This window comes from Lontra canadensis, unplaced genomic scaffold, assembly GCF_010015895.1.
Source record: "Lontra canadensis isolate GAN:19392208 unplaced genomic scaffold, GSC_riverotter_1.0 scaffold17, whole genome shotgun sequence".
NCBI lineage: Eukaryota > Metazoa > Chordata > Mammalia > Carnivora > Mustelidae > Lontra > Lontra canadensis.
In genome coordinates, this window is record NW_022631011.1 from 449733 (window position 1) to 470761 (window position 21029).

A 21029-nucleotide genomic window follows, 5' to 3' on the forward strand; every position below is an offset into this window, starting at 1 on the left:
TAATCTGTTGTTGGCCTAATTTTCAAGTAGATCTATAACCAGTTTTTGCTAAATTTCTTGCTATCATCTAAATCTCATCTTCTTTATACTAATAAATACATAGTTATTTACCAACCCCCTTATATCACAGTTAACGCTAGGCTAACTCATTTTATGTTCTCTCTATTTTTTTTTTTTAAATCACCTTATTCTCTTTTGGAGCATATTGGTATTTGTCCATTTCATCTCATTGTATTTCATCACCATCTGCATTACTGTGTGAGCTCTAGAACTACACCTCGGTACTCAGAATAGTCACAACTGGGTAATGAGCTACATTAGTTTGAGTAAGTTACTTTACATCATTGTTGGTACTTACCATTTTTCACACTAGTTCCTTTTTTTGATGATTCAGTCACCTACAGTATTAATGCCCTCCAAAGCATCCCTAATTAAGAGTTCAATTTACTCAAGATGGAAGTTGGCAAAAATTTTTCAAGTATACTAGATGGTCCTTTTTTAAAACTCAGTTTCTTCCAAAGTGGTTAGCCACTCACTGACATCGAGTCATTTATGTAGCATATTTATGAGAAACACCTGCTAGTGCTGCTGTTTACTTTTATAGCAGACCCATTAAACAGTACATTTTTCTTCCTTGTACTCACTAAAACTAACTGAATGTCTGTCATTCCTTTCTTTATGCTCTTACTGTATGAATTTAGCCCAATTGACTATGCCTGTTTTGTTTTTAAAGTTCCCACCTTTCTCTCCCCTTGCTTCTCAACAGGTCTCTGGATGGCCGTCTACAAGTGTCCCATCGGAAAGGACTGCCACACGTGATATATTGCCGATTGTGGCGCTGGCCTGACCTTCACAGTCACCATGAGCTCAAAGCAATCGAAAACTGCGAATATGCTTTTAATCTTAAAAAGGATGAAGTATGTGTAAACCCTTACCACTACCAGAGAGTTGAGACACCAGGTAGAAAAATCGGGGCTTTCTTTCCTTGTTTTAAATTAAATACTTGAACTTAAGTATGTTAGGTACTCCTAGGTAATTGCCCCTGGGAAACTTTGGTGTAAAATTCTGATAAATTACCTCAAATACAGTGCATTATTTGCTACTAATTAAAAGGACTTTTAAAATGTTTTAAATAGGGAAAAATAAACCCTTAGAGGGTCGGATATGTCAGTTTCTTGGGAGAGCATGCTGTTTGACCTCAGAGTTACAGATCTGGGAAATTCTAATCCCCACATTCATAGACTGCTTGGAACTAAACTGATAGACCTCTTTACTTGTCTGCTGCCTGAGCTGTGTTCAGTCGTTTTGTTCTTTGAGCATCTTTTTGAAGTCCTTTAGTGGCATGGATTACATCTAAGCAGATTAGTGAAGTTCATAGCAAGACTTTTAGTTTACTTCGCTGTGTACTTGAAACTTTTAGAGCGAATACAGCTGTATTTTTCGAAATGGCCTAAATCTGACTTCACAGATCTTTCTGCACCTTTTCCAATGGGAATTTATGAACTGTTACAGTAATATAGTATTACCAGAATGCCCTTGTTCCTCAAACTACAGGATACATTGGAACTTGGAAATTCAGATTCTGGACTACATGGCAAGTTAAAACCAATCAGATTTGTCGGTTTCTCAGCTAGTATAATGCCAAATTGGTGAACCCTAAATTTTAAAAATTAAGCAGGCTACTCTCTTCTTTTTGTATGTGTGTGAAGTTTTTCAAAGAAGGTCTGGTGTGTGCCCCTCCCCCAGCGCCAATCCTTTCTTCCTTGCTGTTAACCTGGATCCCTCTGCCTTTTCCAGTTCTGCCTCCCGTACTGGTGCCGCGGCACACTGAGATCCTAACAGAGCTGCCTCCTCTGGACGATTATACCCACTCCATTCCAGAAAACACTAATTTCCCAGCAGGAATTGAGCCACAGAGTAATTACATCCCAGGTATTTTTGCCTTCCAAATCTCCTAAAAAATGGGATAGATACAAATGTTGTTCCTAAACATTCGTGAATTATGGTTTGCCTTTTAAAAAAAGGCTTCTGAATTTTGAATAGACAAATCTGCTTTGCGGGTTGATGATTTTGTGACATGAGTAAGCCTCGTACTTTAAACGCTTTTGTCTGGAGAAAAGTTTTACGTTATATTTCATTTTCTTTTGCAGTGGCTTTAATCAAAGTACTGTGAGAAGCAGAAAAGAAAAGATCTTAGTAAGTTTGTCTTAGTTGTTGAAGCTAAGAGAGATACAGAATGTAAGCAAAATAAGTGGTAGAAGAAAAAAGTGTTCCTGAAACAAGTGACATAATCATTTTCATAAATAGTTTGATAATGTTGGAAAGAAATGTAACATTTCTATAGGAGATACAATATTTGATTTCTAAGATGTAGCAACACTGCGGTACTGAAAATCATAACTCCTCTAATTTAGCTTTTTCGTCTGGGCTTCAGTAACCTCTGCTGAAAGAGAAATGAATTTAACCACATGGTTCTCAAATTACTGTATTATATAGGGCGCTAATTACTATATTATGTAATCTGGTAATATTCCCTGATGCAGTTTTAGTTTTCACTATTTTTTTAAAAAGAACAACTAATATTTTCTTACTTTCTTTATTTGTATTTCCCTTTTTTGTTTTTTGGGTTTTTCCCTAGCAGAAACTAAAGATACAATACTAGGATGAGGATTGAGCTATACATTGGATATTTTAGTGTCTCAGTTTTTTTCTCCTTTTGTAATATGTCTCTACTCCACTCTGACTTGGTTTTTTTTTTTTTTCATGCAACAGAAAATATGTAAGGAACTTAGTTTCAAGTACATTTAAACAAGTTTTCTTTAATGTGTCTCATGGAAATAATGCTTGTTCATTGAAGACAAATCTAAAAACCCAAAAAAAGCAAGCATTTTTAAAAAAATAGCTTATTTTAAAGGTAGAAAGTGTTTCCTGATTGGTTTAATATGCATTTTTTCAAACTATTATTTTATTCCAAAAGAGAGTTTAAGGCTTCTTTTAAGGTTGATCGGGAACAAACTTTTTGAGAAGTTAGGAGAGGAGGGTGCAGAGCAGATGGAGTATGAGGACTAGTGGGATCAGGACTGAAAGAGGCCCTTGCTTGAGAGAAGACTTAGCTGGAGGTGGTTATGTGTGTATGGTGTAGGGGGTGCATTTTAGTCCTTGATGTGGGAATTTGTATTATTCAACAATACCAGGAAACCGAGGTGTAAGCATACAGTCTTGTAAGACACCTCCCCAGTAATTATTTGGAAGGATGTTAATCAAAGTGACTAGTGGCTTTTACTTGTGGAGATGTTTGGGTTTATTTTCCTTTCTTTATTTGTTTAGAATTGGTTTATTTTACAAAGTGGAAAATCAAAAGCTTGGTCACACCTATTTGCTTTTCTGGACAATGGGGCTTTACCCGGTGCCAGCCGACAGTGAAAGCTAAGGGCTCACTTTTTGTTCCACTTCAAAAGAAATTTTAGTATTTTCTCCAAAATGCTTAATAGCTTTATTATTTATTATTTTAAGATAATAATGGAGAAAAGTAAAACAGGATAAACTATTTTAAAATGAAGTTCAGCATATCTTCCTCTTTAAGACATGGGTGGTTAAACTGACAAAATGTAGCCCTGTTTAATTTTGTTAGCTTTAACCTTTAAGGTAGTACATACTGACACATACTGATCTTGTTTTTGTGTTCTTTGTTGTTTGAGTGTAGAAGGTATTTTATTTTATTCTTAGAATTTCATCGTAACAATCTTGGGGTACTGGCACTAAATGAAGAGTTCTCTGCTTAAGTTCAGATGTGCACTTAGCTTATTGAAGGGGGAGTGTGAGGGTTCAGTGGATGAGCCCTTTCACCCACATTTCTCCCTCTCCCTTTTGGTAATTACAGTACCTCAAATTGCTTCAAACTGCCCAGCCATGAAAATATTAAACTATTGATAGTCACTTAAACTTACTTTTCTTCCTTGAAATTATAACTGGTAAAATTATATACATGTAGTTATTTTATATGAAGCTTACTCAGCTGTTCACATGCCTCTTGAATATAAACATTTTGTTCATTAAACGTGTTGGAAATGGCACAGTAGAATCTTCTTTTCAGGGAGTATTTTGCTTCAGGTTTGTGCAGTAGTCTGTGTTTGAATTTAAATTTCGGCCTCAAACACTCACAATTTACTGGTTAGAAATCCATGGAGAAATGTACTTTTTAGGTAGAATTTAAGCCTGTCCTGTCCTGAAACGTATTACCGTATTTTGCCCCATAGAACCTAATGTAAGCCCATATTACCATGTAATCTGAAATCTCATGTGTGTTGTGTGTTCTTTAGTCATCTCCTAGATGTACCTATCCATGATGGCCATTAGTTTTTAAAAAAAAAAAAAAAAAGAAAGAAAGAAAGAAAAGAAAAGAAAAGTAGGTACTAATGTCTTTATGTCTTTGAAGCATACTGATTCAGAACTGAGGCATCTTGGAAGTTCTATTTTTGGCTCTTGCCCCAGAAAATATACATATGGGAATGAGCCAGATATGTAAATAATAGCTAAGAAAATATGCCTAGAGAGCTTGGTTATATTACAAGTAGGCTTTAAGGATTCACCTGTAAGATTTGGATCAGAACCTGAATCATACGTCCTCAATACCAAATACTATGTTTTATAATAATGTTATATAATTTTCATATTTATTATTCAGAGTGATTCTTTGGTTATCTTTGGTAGCTAGGAGAAAGGTGGTGAGATTTCATTTGTAGCTGTGCTTATTTGTTCTAAACTTTTGTAGAAACGCCACCTCCTGGATATATCAGTGAGGATGGAGAAACAAGCGATCAGCAGTTGAACCAAAGTATGGATACAGGTAAAACTTATTTTTCAAAATTCCTCAGTGATGAGATACACATTTTTTGCCCTGCTTAAAACCCATGAGAATTATTTGTGACTCTTCAGTGTGGAGAAGTTGAGACATACATCACAGAAAGAACTTTCTGTATTGATGTAATTGTATTTGAACTTTACAAAGGAGGGCCTTGTTATCAATGAAAAAGTTAACCCATGCTACTCTGCAGAATAATTGTTAATTTTCTCTCATTAGATGAAATGAAAATTTGAGAGCACTCTCGCAGTTTCCTGTTTAAGTCTTCTGTGCTTCTGTTCAAAGTTTTAGTTACCCAATGAATATCTTTGTGATGAAAAACTAAAATGAGCCCACTAACAGATTTTCTGAGAAATTTGGGGGATGAGGATCAGATTTTCAGTGCTCCTTTAACTAAATCATGAGTTCTAAGTAATAGTAGATTGTTCACACAAAATACCTTGTACCTGACCTAATTCAATTAATTTCTCATTTTTAGCTATCCACTCCACAGACACAGAGGAGAAAAAGTTTTAGCATGTAATGAGTGTTACACATGTCAAAGCTTTAAAACAGTTGTTCCGTGATAAAATGTATAATCCACCAGAACTAATTAGGTTAGCAGTGCAGTAGCCGCGGTGTGATTGTCATTGTCTGGTTTGCTCTGTTCCACCCTGTCTGTAATCTTAAGGACTGGATACTTGAATGTCACAGCCTGTCAGATTACATTGTCAGCTTTTCTACACAGTTTATACTAAAGCATTCTGTAGTTATGATAATCTAAGTTATTTTTAAATGAATGAACATTGGCGGCAGGGGGTGGACTGGGAACTGGCTTTTGCAATAATTCTGTTGTTTAAATCTCTCTGTTATTAAACTCCCAGATAAAGAAGCTTCTAGAAGTTCTAGCTAATCATACGTGTAACTCTTCAGAGTAGTAGATAACCCACAAATATAGATAATCTAATGATCACTGGAAATAACATGTACCTCTTAATGTACATGTCTTATTGCAAATGGTCTTTGGCTTTCCAAATACAACTACATATATGCTAAACATCAGTATTCCTGAACCAACCATGTTCCTTTTTGATGGACCACCGCCACTGTGACATGTGAAAGTGAATGCCAAGGAAAAGATGCTCGACATCATTAGCACTCAGGGAAATGCAAATCAAAGCCACAGTGCCCACCTCCCTTGGGGACTTCACACCCACTACAATGTCTGTGATCAGAAAAGGACAGTGGCACGCGTTGGTGAGGATATGGACAAGTTGGAGTCTTCATGTGTTGCCGTCAGGAATGCAGAAACAGTTGAGTTGCTTTGGAAAAGTTGGTTGTTCCTTCAGAAGTTAAACAGAGAGTAACAGTATGACCCAGCAGTTTCACTCCTGGGTTTAGACCCAAGAAAATTGAAAACATGTCCACACAAAACTTGAACACAAGTGTTCACTGAAGTATTATCTATCCTAGTCCAGAATTGAAAGTGACACAATTGTCCATCAGATGATGAATGGACAAATTAAATGAGGTATTATTCACATGTCAGAATATTACTCAACTGTATGAAAAAGCAATGTACTGATTCATGGTATGATATAGATGAACCTCAGAAGCACTGTATTAGATGAAAGAAGCCAGACGCAGAAGGCCACGAGGCCATTAGTGCTCAGAGCCCAATTTGATCATAGAGCTGACACAGGGGAGGAGCAGTAACTCGGAGGTAATCAGTGGGTATGATAAAGGGTCAGATTTGAGAAGAGAGAATAAATGGACTCAACTAAAAATGGATTTGGGGGATTGCTTTGAACCTAACCTCATATTTCTAATTCTGTTACTTTTTCAAAACAATGCATGTAAAATATTTCTTGTAATGATACTGTGCATATTTGATTCATGAGATGCTAAGAGTTGCTTTGACTACCAGTCTTCTCTCCACTGTCCATTCCTTTCTCGGTGCTACGGCAAGAAAGTTCTAACAGATTGAGGACCCCAATTTAGAACAAAATTGAACTCTCTTTAAACTCTGGTTTTTTAAGAATTGTGGGAATTTTCTAGATACTTCATTGATTTCTAACTGAATTCTATTATGGTCCAAAATATACTATGCATGATGTCAGTCCTCGGAAATTTACTGAAAGTTATTTTATGCCACAACATGTCTTATTTGTGTTGGGAAGAATTCTGCGTATAATTGAAAAGAATGTTCTGCACTTGCAGAGTTCTCTTCGTCATTTAGGACATGTTTGATGGTGGTGTTTAGATCTTCCTAATCCTCTCATTTTTTTTCTACTTGTCCTCTCAGTAATAGAGAACGGTGTTAGTGTCTCCAGCTCTGATTTTGGTCCTGTCAGTTTTTGCTTCATGGGTTTTGAGTCTCTGTCTTCACTGGCACGCACTTAGAATGATGATGTCCTTCGGATGAACTGACCCTTGTTATAAAGTGTCTCCTGTTCATATCACCATAACTTTACTTATTTCAGTGGCTGTGTGGTATAGCTTTTAGCCATTTACTTGCAGTCTGTCTTTATATGTGAAATGTGTTCCTTGTGGACAGCACTGCATGTCTTGGTCCGTCTCTTTTAATGGGAATATTTAGTCTATTTTTATGTAGTGTCTTTGTTGGTATCATTGGGTTTGGGTTACCATTTTACTGTTTTCTTTTCTATTTATCCCATCTGATTTCTGTTCCTCTCTTCTTCGTTTTCCTGAATTCTCTCAGATTAATCACATATATTTATGTTTGAATCCATTCTGTTTACTCTCTTGACTTTTTAACAGTACCAGTTAGCAGTGTTCTCAGTGAGTGCTATCACGATTACAACGTATATCCCAATTTTATCACCTTCGTAGGTTGTTAATTTGTAGTATTTTACAGCCTCATGTGCAGTGTAAGAATTTTGTCACACTAATTCCATCCACCTGCCTCTGTGCTGCCCTTGTCATTTGCCTTACGTTACATGTGTGTATAAACCCCAAAGTACCTCGTTTTTGCTTTAGACTTTGAGGGTTTTGTTTTGTTTTAATTTTAAAGGGTTAAAATTAACTTTTTGTGTTGACCTGCATATTTACCATTTCTGCTCTTTCTTCCGTTCTTCCAGATGTGTGTCCACTTGTTTTGGCACTACTTGTTGAAGAAACGTTTCTTTCTCCATTGATTTACCTTGGCTCCTTTGTGTATAAGCGGGTGTAACTTTTGGTCTGCTGTTGAGCCAATTGAGGGAGTTCATTTCAGATTATCTGTTTTTTAGTTTTACAGTTTACATTTGGAAGTCTTTTTGGTAATTCCAGTACCTGCTTCATACGTAGTCTGCGTCTGTTGACTTTTATCTCTTTAATTAAGGCTTCAGTTTTTCCTACTACTTTGCACGTCTCATGTTTATTTTTTAATTGCATGCTGGGTATTGTGTCTAAAATAATACTAGAGAGTAATATAAATAATATTATCCCCTGGAAAGCCTTCCCCCTTTCTATTTCTGGTTGCTAAGTTGAGAAACTGATCTCTTCCACATGATTAGGAGTTGAGCTGGATGGGTGATGATTTGATGGTTTTTGTTGTTGTTGTTGTTTTTAAGATTTTATTTATTTATTTGACAGAGATCACAAGCAGGCAGAGAGGTAGGCAAGGGCGCGGGGAGAGCGGGCTCTCTGCTGAGCAGAGAGCCTGATGCAGGGCTGGATCCCAGGCCCTGAGATCATGACCTGAGCTGGAGGCAGAGGCTTTAATTCATTGAGCCACCCAGATGCCCTGATTTGATATTTTAATTAATGTCAGATCACCATAGGCTTGAAGGTAGGGGTAGCCTCCTACCTCAGCAGGTTTTTAGATATGAGTATGACGAGACTGCAGATCTCTCACTGCTTTCCAGCCTTTCCCAGTATTTCCTGTGCTACCCCATACTCAGCTCAAGATGTGGTGGGTTAGAATTGGCTGACCAAGAGGAGGACTACGTCCAGGCTTGGGCTTCTCAGATTCCATTTGCCTGCACTTGGCTGTTAAACTGTTAGTTTATTTTTCCTTTGACAAGCCGAGTCCTGTGTGTCTGTGTCCTGACTTGGCAGGCACTGTCAGTGATGAAGATGGTCCCCCCTCTCTGCTTCCATAGAAAGACTTCACCCCCTACCCCAACCCCCACAAACTAGCTCACTTAGACTTAAATAGATCTATAGCTTTTTGGTTACCCTAAAGAATAATAAAATTGTTTTAGTGTTTCCAGTATTTTCTTATGGTTATTTTGGGAGCCAGGGTTTTTCTTAGTCTTCTGCATTCTAATTATAAGGGGAACCCTGTAGAAGTTATTAATAAGAACAAAAGAAAAGCACCTTTATTCTTATACATAGAATTCTTGTTCACTGAAAATTTGAAAATTCATAGTACATAATAAAGAAACAGGAAAATGTATATTTTTTGAGCTGGAATTGACATACTACATGTAACATGGCTTTCTTTTTTTCATTTTCTTTTTGCTTTGTCTAATATTTCTACCATTCCATGTCAAAGAAAAGAGTATTTTACAGATGAAATTATGCTGCAACATTTTGAATTCTATACCAAGTAGATGTCATTATAAAAAATTAAAGTTAGATAAAACAAGAAAATATAAGCATTCTGTGTAATTCCCATCCTCTGGCAGTAAATGTACTCTTAATTTTAAAAGGTTCAGTGTTTACAAAAACTAAAAATAAAAATACAACACTGCAGTGGACATCATAGGAAAAGAGCTAAAAAGTGACAGAAGTCTGCACCTAGGATGTGAGATTCTGGATGCCCTATTCCTGACTACCTCAGTAGACATCCTCTGACTGGTTTCTGGATGTAGGGAGAAATGCATGCTTTTGAGATGCATTGCTTGGTGATTAGGTAGGGCAAAGGTTGGTGGAGTACCCCAGCATGATTCCCAGTTTTCTGAAGGGAATCTGTGAAAGTGATTGGTCTGTACTCAGTAAATTAGATTTTTAAAATCTTGCTTTTTAAGCCTTTTTGGTCTAAAAATAGTGGATAATTTCAGTTTTTCAGGTTTTTCTCTGTGATACGAAAACAAAGGAATGAATTTAAGACCCGTAAGTCCTTTTGAAAGAATTACTCTTTTTATTGTTGCAGTTGTGTGCTATTAATTTATGGTTGGGTAATTTACTCAAACTTATTAATACATTTTTAGACATTAATTTTGCTCAAGAAATTCAAATTAATTTTAATACTCTTCAAAAAAATATTAAATACTAAACATGTAATTCATCTCAAACTAAATGAATTCCATTTGGAGCAAACACTTAAAAGTAAAAAATGAAACTATAATTTTCAGTACATGACAATGAGGAATTCTTAAAATAATCTTAAGTGAGAAATATGTAAAGTATAAAACCATCAGAGAAAATATTGGCAAATTTGAATACATAAAATATAAAATGTTAACTACCACATACCTATTAGAATGGCGAGAATCCAAACACTGGCAATGCCCAAATGTTTGTGAGGAAGTGGAGCAACAGGACTTCACATTCCTTGCTGGTGGGGATGCAGAATACAGCTCCTCTGGAAGACTCACTGGCAGCTTCTTACAAAACTAAACATACTCTTAACCGTATGAGCCAGCAATCTTGCCCCATAGTGTTTCCCCAAAAGAGCTGAAAATGTATGGACACACAGAATCGTGCATATGGACATGTACAGCAGCTTTATTCATGATTGGCAAAACTTGGAAGCACTCAGTAGGTGAGTAGATAAGTAAACAATGATACTTACAGAGAATGGAATATTATTCAGCACTGAAAAGGAATGAGCTACCAAGTCATGAAGAGACATGGAGGAAACTTAAATGCATATTGCAAGTGAAAGAAGCCAGTTTCTAAAGGCTACATACTTTATGATTCCAACTATATGACGTGCTGGAAAAGGGGAAACTATAGACACGGTAAAAAGATCTGTGATATCCAGGGGTCACAGAGGAGGAAGAGATGGATAGAGAGAGCACAGGGGATTTTTAGGGTAGTGAAACTATTTTGTAAGATACTACATGGTGAATATATATTATTGTGTGTTTGTCAAAGCCCATAGAATGTACAATACCAAGAATGAGCCATCACGTTAACTATGGGCTTAGGGTGATAATGACGTGTCAATGTCAGTTCCTTGACAGCAACAAATGAATCCTTGCAGTGCTAGGTACTCATTCCAAGGTAGATTGTACATGTATGTGTACATGGCTGTCTGGGAGCTCTTGGTACTTTTTGCTCATTTTGCTGTGAACCTAAAAACTGCTCTAAAAAGTAATGTCTGATTTAAAAAATTAATGTCACCTTGAAAGCTGTATCAAAAGAAATGAAAAACTTGGGGAAATGTTTGCAAATGAATGACCAGTCTAATAGATTTAAAAATTGAAGACCACTTACGGGTTAAGAAGAAAAAGAAAATAAGACAAAGAAAAATGGACAAAAAGTATATGAATGTACTATTTACAACAACAACAAAAAGTTTAAAAAATGTAATCTCTTTCACCCTGTCAGTCAGATAGGCAGATGTCAAAAGGTAGTGACACAGGGTGAAGAAACTCTAGCTCATAAATTGTGGGTTGGGACTAAGCATTTTGGGGAGGTACTTTGGCACTTATAAAAACTTAATACACCTATCTTTTGATCTAAAGTTTCCTTGTTGAAAAAATTATCCTAGAACTCTCTGCAAACTTGTATACAAAGATATACAAGGGTTCTTCTAAATGTTTTAGCCGCCAAGACTACTAGTAACCACTGCCCAAGTACTGAGGTTATTTATTACTTCTTATAACTGGAAGTTGCAGACTTTAGTAGCAGCATGAATATGAGAGTAACTAATAGGTTAATTTATCAATTAATTTGCCTCTTTACAAAATTTCTAATAGATTGTTCAACTTCTTAAACTTTATATATGATTATAATGAACCATTCTTCTAAATCTGTAATTCTAACTGGTCGCTTTGATAAGTGATAAGCATTTAGTAGAGGAATCAATACTTAAGAGATATGAATAATTGGGCAGTTTCCTCCATTTCTTGTAGTAGCTTTGTTTATTTTATATCTGCTTCAGGAAATGGTGAGTTTTAGTTCATTGTTCTAAATATATTTTGACCTTTCTTAGTAGGACCTGTTGGGATTGCCAACAGATTTTTCAAACTGAGGAACAAAAAAAGAGCTTAATTTTCTTATGGAAGTTTGTTCTTATTATCACCTGTTCTCTAGTTTTGATTCATCTGTTTATCTGGGGGTGTCACCTGCTGTTTTATGTTGTGGTTGTCACAGTGGGGGGGTCAGGGATCCAACCTGTCTTAGCCTATAGCTTGCTATGATATTTGATGTGTGGGAGCTGTAGGTCATGCTTTTTTATATAACTTTCTGAAAAATGTATAGGAAAAATGATTAGAAAACAAAATGTATTCTGTAATTACATTAATTAACAACATTCACAACATATGTGTCTTAAAATTTAATTACATGGAATTGGCTGAAGTAGTCTCTAAATAATTCCATTTTTTTCTGTCTGCGTTTGTGGTGCTTCTTATTTTATGTATTTCTGCCCCCTCCCCTTATTTTCTTGATTAGGTTTAACCTGTTTACCTAAAACTGGAAGAAATGGATAATTTTCTAAGAAAATATAATTTACCAAAACTGACTACAGAAAATAGAGCTATATTAACAATGAACTTTCATAGAAGAAATAGAGAAATGTCCTAGGGTAAACCCTAGAAAATTATTAACTGCAAACAATTTTGCACAGGAATTCCACCAAACTATTAAAAAATGCTTTATTACAGTGCCATTTAAGCTATCATAGAACATAAAAAAGACATAAAGCTTCTAGATTGTCTTCCTCAGGCAATGTAACATTGCACTTATAGGGTGAATCTGTAGACCAGTATTGTTTGAGATCTTTTTTTTTTTTTTTTAAGATTTTGTTTATTTATTTGAGAGAGCGTGAGCAGGGGAAGGGGCAGAGGGAGAAGCAGACTCTCTCCTGAGCAGGGAGCCCAATCCAGGTCTCGTTCCCAAGTCCCTGAGATCATCCCCTCAGCCAAAAGCAGATGCTTAACCCACTGAGCCACCCAGGTACCCCTGGGTGAGATGATTGATGCAAAAATGCTAAATAAGAAATTTTATCTCTCATCTCCAAATCCATGTCCTACTTAATGGTAAAATACTATAAGTATCTCCTTAAAGTTAAGAGTAAATCAAGAATATCTAGCTGTCATGACTGTTTTGATAAAACACAGGAAAGGTTTTTTTAATTTTGTTTAATCAAAATTATGAAGAGTCATAAGACAGATGACCAAATATTTACACCCCATAACATAAAGGGACTAATATCCCAGTACATCAGTAGCCTATTAGAAATCAGTGAGAGGAGTGATCCCCATCATTATAGAAATGTGAGCACAAGAAGAAACTGTTCACACAAAGCCATTATAGTACAAAGAAGTATAAAACTGCTTTTGCTCCATGTCATTTATAAGCGAAATACACATCAAAGCTATACTTGTGAAATCATGTTTTCGGTGATCAGTGCTAACACATGAGCTAACACCATTCATCCTTATAACACCACTTGCTACTGGGACTGTAAACTGGTACAACCCCTATAGACGACAGTTTGGGCAAAATCTATCAAAATCATGCTTGTATAGCTCTTGGACCTGGCAGTTTCTCTGAGAGAACGATATGATTGAAAGTATGCAAAATGTGCAAGATTACTCATTGCAGTCTTGCTTCATAAAGCAGAAGATTGCAAATAGTCTGAGTATCTACCAATATAGGATCATTATACAGCATAATATAAGCTTATGTGGCTAGTAGAGAGAGGGAGAGAGTAATGAGGACACATCAGCATTCCTCAGTCAGTAAGTAGTATAAAAGAAAAGTTCAGAACTGTTACCATTTGTATATAAAAAGCAAGGTGGGGAGTACAGAACAATGTATTTGCTTGTGAGGTTCACAGAGTATTTCTGGAAGAGTACACCAAGAACTGGCAACACTGGGTGCCTTTGGGAAGGAGAACTGGGTGGCTACAACCCAGGGCTGTTTATATTCTTTTGTACCTTTTATATACTGAAGCCTTCAAAATTAAATTCCCATATAGCACTTGTGTTATTTTGAATTCTTACGGGGGTAAACTTATCTGTATTATCTATGATCATTAATTACAACCAGATGCATCCTAATTTTATTTATTTATTTATTTATTTATTTATTTATTATTTGGTCAAAAATTCTAGAAATACTTGCATATCCATTATAAGATTGAATCCTTTTGTTTCAGGATCTCCAGCAGAACTATCTCCTACTACTCTTTCCCCCGTTAATCATAGTTTGGGTAAGTTGCAAATACTACCCCCCCTTCCCCTGGCACTGTTTTACACTATGTCAGTAAATTGTATGTCTTCTCTGATAATTACTTTTCATGTATATGAGAAATGGATCCCAATGAATAATGAAATGATTATTTCAATTCATGCTTTTTAAAAATGATAATTTGCCTTAATATGACTAAAACTGTTTTCTACTGGCACATATGAGCATAAAAACCTAATAAGTCTGTTGATGGAAATTATATTCTTTATGGAAAGTTTAATGACCTATTATGGCTAGATTTAAATGGGTATGTTTATTTTAGGATATATTTTGTGATAGCAGTTATTAATATGAGGTGTATATCCATTTATATGTATGTACGTATACGCATGAACATATGTCTACGGGGTACAGAGGGTGTGTGTGCATGCGTTGTGTAGTTAAATCTTGGCCTTCAGTTTACCTCGGTATTTCACAATGTCTCTTCAGTTTCTACACATTAGGAATTCAGTCTACAAAATTTTTCTTTTTTTTTTTATGATATTCCTTGTGTCTTCTTTTAAAGATTTTATTTATTTGAGAGAGAGCGCATACACAAGCGCCGGGAGGGGCAGAGGGAGTAGCAGACTTCCTCTGAGAAGGCAGATGCTTAACCGACTGAGCCACCCAGGCGCCCCTCCTTATGTCTTTTAATTAAAATTATAGAAGTTAAATCCATGGGTTCCTAGTTTTCCCATAAAATATGTAAATTCTTTTGAGTCCATATTCTGTTTTTACTTGCATGCTTTTTGTGTTTTATTACTTTCTGTTCCTTGTGTATGCGTGGGTTTTCTTTTTGTAACTAGGGTAACTAGTGGAGGATCTCCTGTTAAAATAGACAATGTCAGAAATATGTTGTATTTTGTATCCTGTTATTATGATAGATTTTTTCTTCTTGTGGCTTTCGATTCCATCCTTGCTCCAGCTTTATTCCACTTTATCCTGTCCCAAAATTAGTTTTATTATACAAGTTGATTTACTTTGCCTGCGATGATTTTATATTCAAACGTGAACTTGAATAAAACTACCGGTAGAACATGACCCACCATAAAGTCTGAGAAAGATGTTTGAAGATTAGATGGCTTCAGGAGATGGGGGAAATTTGAGACGCTGAAAATCTGGTATGATCTAATGGAAACTGGAATTTGTGGTGTAGATGTTACGTCAGCTTCCTGAGCGGTAGCCAGTGGAAGCCGGCCTAGGGCATGTGCAGATAGCTGCTGATACTCGATCTCTTCTTGGCTTGAACTGTTCACACAACATTTCTTGCTTTTATGGGTTTGGTTTTTTTCCCCAGATTTGCAGCCAGTTACTTACTCAGAACCTGCATTTTGGTGTTCAATAGCCTATTATGAATTAAACCAGAGGGTTGGCGAGACCTTTCACGCATCACAGCCCTCACTCACTGTCGACGGTTTCACAGATCCATCCAATTCAGAGAGGTTCTGCCTAGGGTTGCTCTCCAACGTCAACCGAAACGCGACTGTAGAAATGACAAGAAGACATATAGGTACGTGTTTTTCCCTTGTGTGAGGATCCACTGCCATGTACTCACAGTGGGGCTGCTGCGTGGCTTATCGTGTCCGGAGCTCGTGTGCAGCCGCTTGCCTTGTCTGGCCGTGTCCGACCCGCATGCCCTTGACTTCGGCTTCTCCTCTGTTGGGCACCCTTGATACTGGGCAGTCCATCAGTAAATCGGCATTAAAATTATGTTGCAGTGTCTCTGCTAGCCCTAAGATTGTCATGTTCAGATTTCAGAATTTTAATTTTAACAAATCATGACTTTTTTCAGTTTGTTGATGTCTCCGAGGATTCCCCCCTTTCAGGAGTTCATATATTAAGTAATGAAATCTACTCACCCTTAACCTGAAGGAAGAGATTTTCAACAAAAACTGTTCTTTAATACCTAGTTCAAAATATAATTCAGAGGATCTCAAAATGTAGTAGTCCCAATATCCTTTTAGCACGTTTATGAGGTCAAAACTCTTTTCATAATGCTACTAAGATCCTGTTTTCCTTTTTTACTCTCGTTCACTCGTGAATGTACAGTGAAATATTCCAGAAACTACAAGGCATATGATTTTGCAGGTGACTACATGTAGGATCTGACGAGAATCCAACTTTCTTCCGTGAAGCCAGTCAGTAGAGAGAGTTACAAAAACGTGAAGCATTGCTATTCTCACTAACCTTGGGGGGGTGGGGGAATTGTTATTTTTCATAACGATGTTATTTATGTGAATACCTAATGGCTTTATTATTTAGATTTCTAAATGAACTAGTACACTTTTTTGAATCTCCGTTTTAATATCGAATGTCGTAAGTTTCCATAGGTGGCAGTCCACATTAATAGTGACTCTTTGGGGTGTTCAGTATGTTTTTGGCAGTGAGGTAAGGAAAAAAAAAAAAAGTTGTGGAGTGCCACGAATATAACTGAACATAGTTCTCATTACCTTAAAGGAACTTCTTTTAACAATGGTTTGCTTCTGTTTCTGATGACTTAACCATCACTTCTTGTGAGAAACGCTGGTCACGAACAGGCGTGATTCTGCTCTGTGCTGTGACTTGGCTCTGTGTGGAATTTCTGAGGTCTTGCTTGGTGTGTAAATTTTGTATAATTGTAGATGTCTTGGGGATAAAGATGGCTTCCGAATACCCGACCCTTAACTAAAGCAGTTCTGTTTCTGCCTGTGTTTTAATTAGGGTTCTGCATACAGATAACAAGGTTTTCTCTACTATACATACTTCTCTCCACAGTCTTAGATTGCTCTAATTCTTGGATTGTCTTTTTACTTTGGATTTCTGACTTACCGGGTGGTTTTGATCAGAGACTGTAGCCTGGGAAATCTCTCCTTTTGGGATTTAATCTTTTCCTGATGGTCAGGTACACGTTTGGTGGTTTTACCTCATTCTGTGGTTGTGAGAGCAGGGTGTCAGTTCTGTGTTTATGTCTTAAAGCTGGCCTGTAGGTGGTTTTGTTAGTTTTCTTGTGTCACGGAACACGTTACCACATACCTAACCAGCCTGAAACTACACACATTTGTGAGGTCACAGTTGCTGCAGGTCAGGAGTCCAGGCCAGGGTTAGGAGTATCCACCGAGTCTCAGAATGGGAGACCGTGGTGTTGACTGGGCCGTGTTCTCGTCTGGAGCTTGAGGTCCCTTTCTGAGCTCACATGATTGTTGCAGAGTCCACATTCCTGAAGTTGTATCCTCGAGGTCCTCTTTTCCTACAGATGGTCACCTCGGAGCTGCTTTCAGCAGCTAGAGGCCACCAGCATTCATTCCCCGTGGACCCTCTGTCTTCACAGTGAGGCACAGAGAATCTCTGCTATTGAACCCTCTCTCTCACATTTTGAACCCACTATCACCAGGGACAGCCCAGTCCTTTCTAAGGGATATCACCTGATTAAGTCAGGCCCACCAAAAGAGAATCTCCTTTCCTTGAGGTCAGCTGATTGGAGATCTTAATTACATTTGAAAAACTCCTTAAAAGCAGCACCTGGATTCATGCCTGACTGAATAATAGATATATATACACACCGGGGGTGAGAACCTTCGGTACTGTCTGGATCGCTGCCTTTCACAGTTGGCTTGTTAAAATCTCCCAGCATATTTTTTCCTTCCCTAATTCTGCTTATCTGTCTAGGGATTTGGTTGTCAGCTTCATATGTAATTTTAAAAAAGGCAAATGACTCTAATGTCTTGATTTTTTTTTTCTTTTTTCTTAACTTTAGTGTGGTTGTTAAGGAAAGACTATTTATTATAGTGAAGGCTTATTTATCCAAAGCGTTAGTTCCTTTAAACTTACCTCAATTTCTTTTACTTATTTTAAAATAATATGTAATTTGTATGAAATTCTTCATTATACTAGCCATGTACTTTTCTACATTGCCTCAATACTTTTGATAAGCATTGTCTTATTTTTTGAAGTCAGTAAGATAATGTTAAAAAAATACTTGGAAAAGTACAGAGTGGTATGTTTCAAAGTTAGGCTTCAGAAAAGCATCGCTGTGGAAGGGGTTATCAAAATAGCTTCCATCATTTTAATACTCGTCCAAGAAGAGACTCCTCCAAAGTTATGCTGAAAACAGGAAATGTTATAAAACTAATCCCATATGTATTTTGTTTTAGGAAGAGGAGTGCGCTTATATTACATCGGTGGAGAAGTTTTTGCCGAGTGCCTAAGTGATAGTGCAATCTTTGTGCAGAGCCCCAACTGTAATCAGAGATACGGCTGGCACCCTGCAACCGTGTGTAAGATCCCACCAGGTATGGCTGCGCCAGTGTCAGTCAGCTTGTCCCATCGACTTGCTGAGCTGCCACAGTTACTGTTAATTTTAGGACTCGGGGGAGAATTTGCACGCTCGTTTTTTAGGATCTGTAGCCCTTTTGAAATTATTGTCTTACAATGATACTCGTTTTACACGGTTTTTACTTTTTTCAATCATAGGTTGTAATCTGAAGATCTTCAACAACCAGGAATTTGCTGCTCTTCTGGCTCAGTCCGTTAATCAGGGTTTTGAAGCCGTGTACCAGCTAACTAGAATGTGCACCATAAGAATGAGTTTTGTGAAAGGGTGGGGAGCGGAATACCGGTATGAAATACATATTCAGCTCTTAAATTTCCACAATGTAATTCTTCTTTCTTCCGTTCTTTACATCTCCTAGAGTTCCCATGTATCAATTTTCCTTAAGGTTATGCAGTCAGCAGAGCACATGCCAAGTAACAAAAGGGCTTTGGAGGTCTGGGCCTTCACAAGTTCTCCAAATGCCCGTGCTGGCATTACGGAAGACAGATTGAAAACCTGGTTAGATGCTGGCAGAAATGTGATGCAGGGTGGCAGATGCCATTAAAGGAGTGTATTTGAAGGCGTCTGTCAGTTCACGTGAGGAGAAACATTTTCACTGGGGCTCTGGGAAGGCTTCTGGCAGAAGGGTCACCTGTTCTAGGTTCTGAAAGAGTCATGACATTTGAGGTAGGCAGGAGTGGTTGGGAAACTACTGTCTTGACCCTAGCATGCAGTTCAGTTTGACTGGAGTACAGAAGGTCAAGAGGAGTATGGCTGGATGGCTTAGTTGAGACCAGCTGTATGTAAGATTAAGAGGTAGCTAGAAGGGCGTACTTGTTCCGTGTCAGGCCGGCCCTGGGCCGTGTTTTCCGTGTGGTATGTTAAATGGTTCAGACTAATACTTATTTGGAAGTAGGCTTAGAAAAGATTTGATAATTTGCCCAAGGACACTTTGTGAGTAGTAGAGTTGGGACTTGAAGAAAGCTCTCCTTGACTCTTAACACCCTCTCCAAGGATAGTAGTAACAATTACATAATTGAGTTATACAGAAGCTAATGTCATCAGGGGATAAGATAGACTAGGTTCTTGCCAAACTAAACAATGCATGGGATTCCACATCAGAAAGGGAAGACTTCCTTAGCATCTTTAAGGTTAGAACTATAAGTAAAATACTTAGTCCTTCTCCGGCTCATACTGCTACTCTCTGAGTGCCTGCCTCTGAAGATACTAATACAGCATAGCAGTAGTATTTCTCTTTCTCTGGCAGTTTGGGCCCTTCGAAATAAATTTCATCTCATTTGGACTTGATTCTCTATCTTCAACAAATTTTGGGAGTTGTATGCCTCTTGAGAGGGTGAAACTTGAGGTCTTCTGGTTGAGTACTTCTATAAAAATATATATTGTTTGACATTTATATCCTAGAATGAAGACTTGTCATTATTTTGTCCCAGTTATATTAGTAGAATAATTCATTTAATCATTTCCCTTTTGAGATGTGATGCCTTTAAAGGCTTTTTGCCTTGGACTTGAGTTGATACTAAAAATTAGATTCAAATGGTACCATCTGATAACCAGGCGTTTAGGTCACACTTTTTTTTTCTTCACGAGATGAGAATATTACAGGATGTGGTAGTAGAAATTTCGTGCAACTAAACATGAACTGCAGAGGGTGGGGAGAATTCCATGTCTGTCTGTGGCTCTCCTACTAAGGACAGTTGTAATTGGCGGAGAGAGGTGCTGCCTTTGTGCACTGTGGACTCTGCCATTCTTAAACCCAGAGAGAACTTAAAACCTGTGATTATGAGAAGCAGTAACAAACAATATGTTTTTATTGGTATAGAGTTAGAGACACATCTACTTCAGTTAATAAACTAGTTGCCTTTGACACTTACAGATCTGAATAACGTCAGGTACTTCTGTATCTGTGAACTCTAGTGGGTTGCCAGGAACCTTTTGTCCTTAATGACACTGGAGCAGAGGAGGTAGAGCCAATGGCTAGATTTCTAAAACTATTTTTCATTTTCTGTAAGACCAGCGTGTTTGCCAGTATAACGATCAGAAAGCGTAGTAAATAGGAAATACAGATGTGCAAAGAATTTATATGTAAGTGAGAAAAATATCTGACTTAAGTGAATTGGTATTGGAGTAAATAGGGAACAAATAACGTCTTGGGTGCATTTCTGTGGCCACATTAAGAAGAGTGACAGCCTTCTGAAACCTACTCCCCCGTTCAGTGGCCTGGATCAAGAATTATCCCGGAAGGTTCAGCTAATTAGTAATAAATGATCTGATTGAAAACAAACTAAGAAGTATGCAGAATTCAGCAAATGGGAGAATCAGAATTAAAAGAGATCTTGGCAAAAGCCCGCAGAAGGCCTGATCTGAGGGAGAGCTAGAAGGCAGGGGGAACTTTATCTGAGGAACAACAGGAAGAACAGAGGGGAAGATGGAGAAAGGGCAATCTTGCCTCTGCCTCCTGGATAATGTGAGTTAACTTGTGAAGTGTGCCAGTGCAGTTTTAAGCTGCATAAACCAAAGTATGCTATT

At 37.4% G+C, this 21029-nt stretch overlaps 1 protein-coding gene across 4 annotated transcripts in view; it reads left to right on the top strand.

Moving 5' to 3' along the window:
* The window catches only part of SMAD2 (SMAD family member 2), a 75976-nt gene that overhangs the window by 52818 nt on the left and 2129 nt on the right, over positions 1–21029 (top strand). For 2 of the 4 annotated variants that reach the window (XM_032859456.1, XM_032859455.1), the window contains 7 exons: positions 767–960; positions 1798–1932; positions 4772–4846; positions 14124–14177; positions 15492–15704; positions 18325–18462; positions 18644–18788. In XM_032859456.1, coding sequence (XP_032715347.1) covers positions 767–960; positions 1798–1932; positions 4772–4846; positions 14124–14177; positions 15492–15704; positions 18325–18462; positions 18644–18788 — 954 coding nt within the window. Of the gene's footprint in view, positions 1–766; positions 961–1797; positions 1933–2177; positions 2197–4771; positions 4847–14123; positions 14178–15491; positions 15705–18324; positions 18463–18643; positions 18789–21029 lie in introns of those variants that run through there. The other 2 variants (XM_032859454.1, XM_032859457.1) reach the window with 2 other exon arrangements.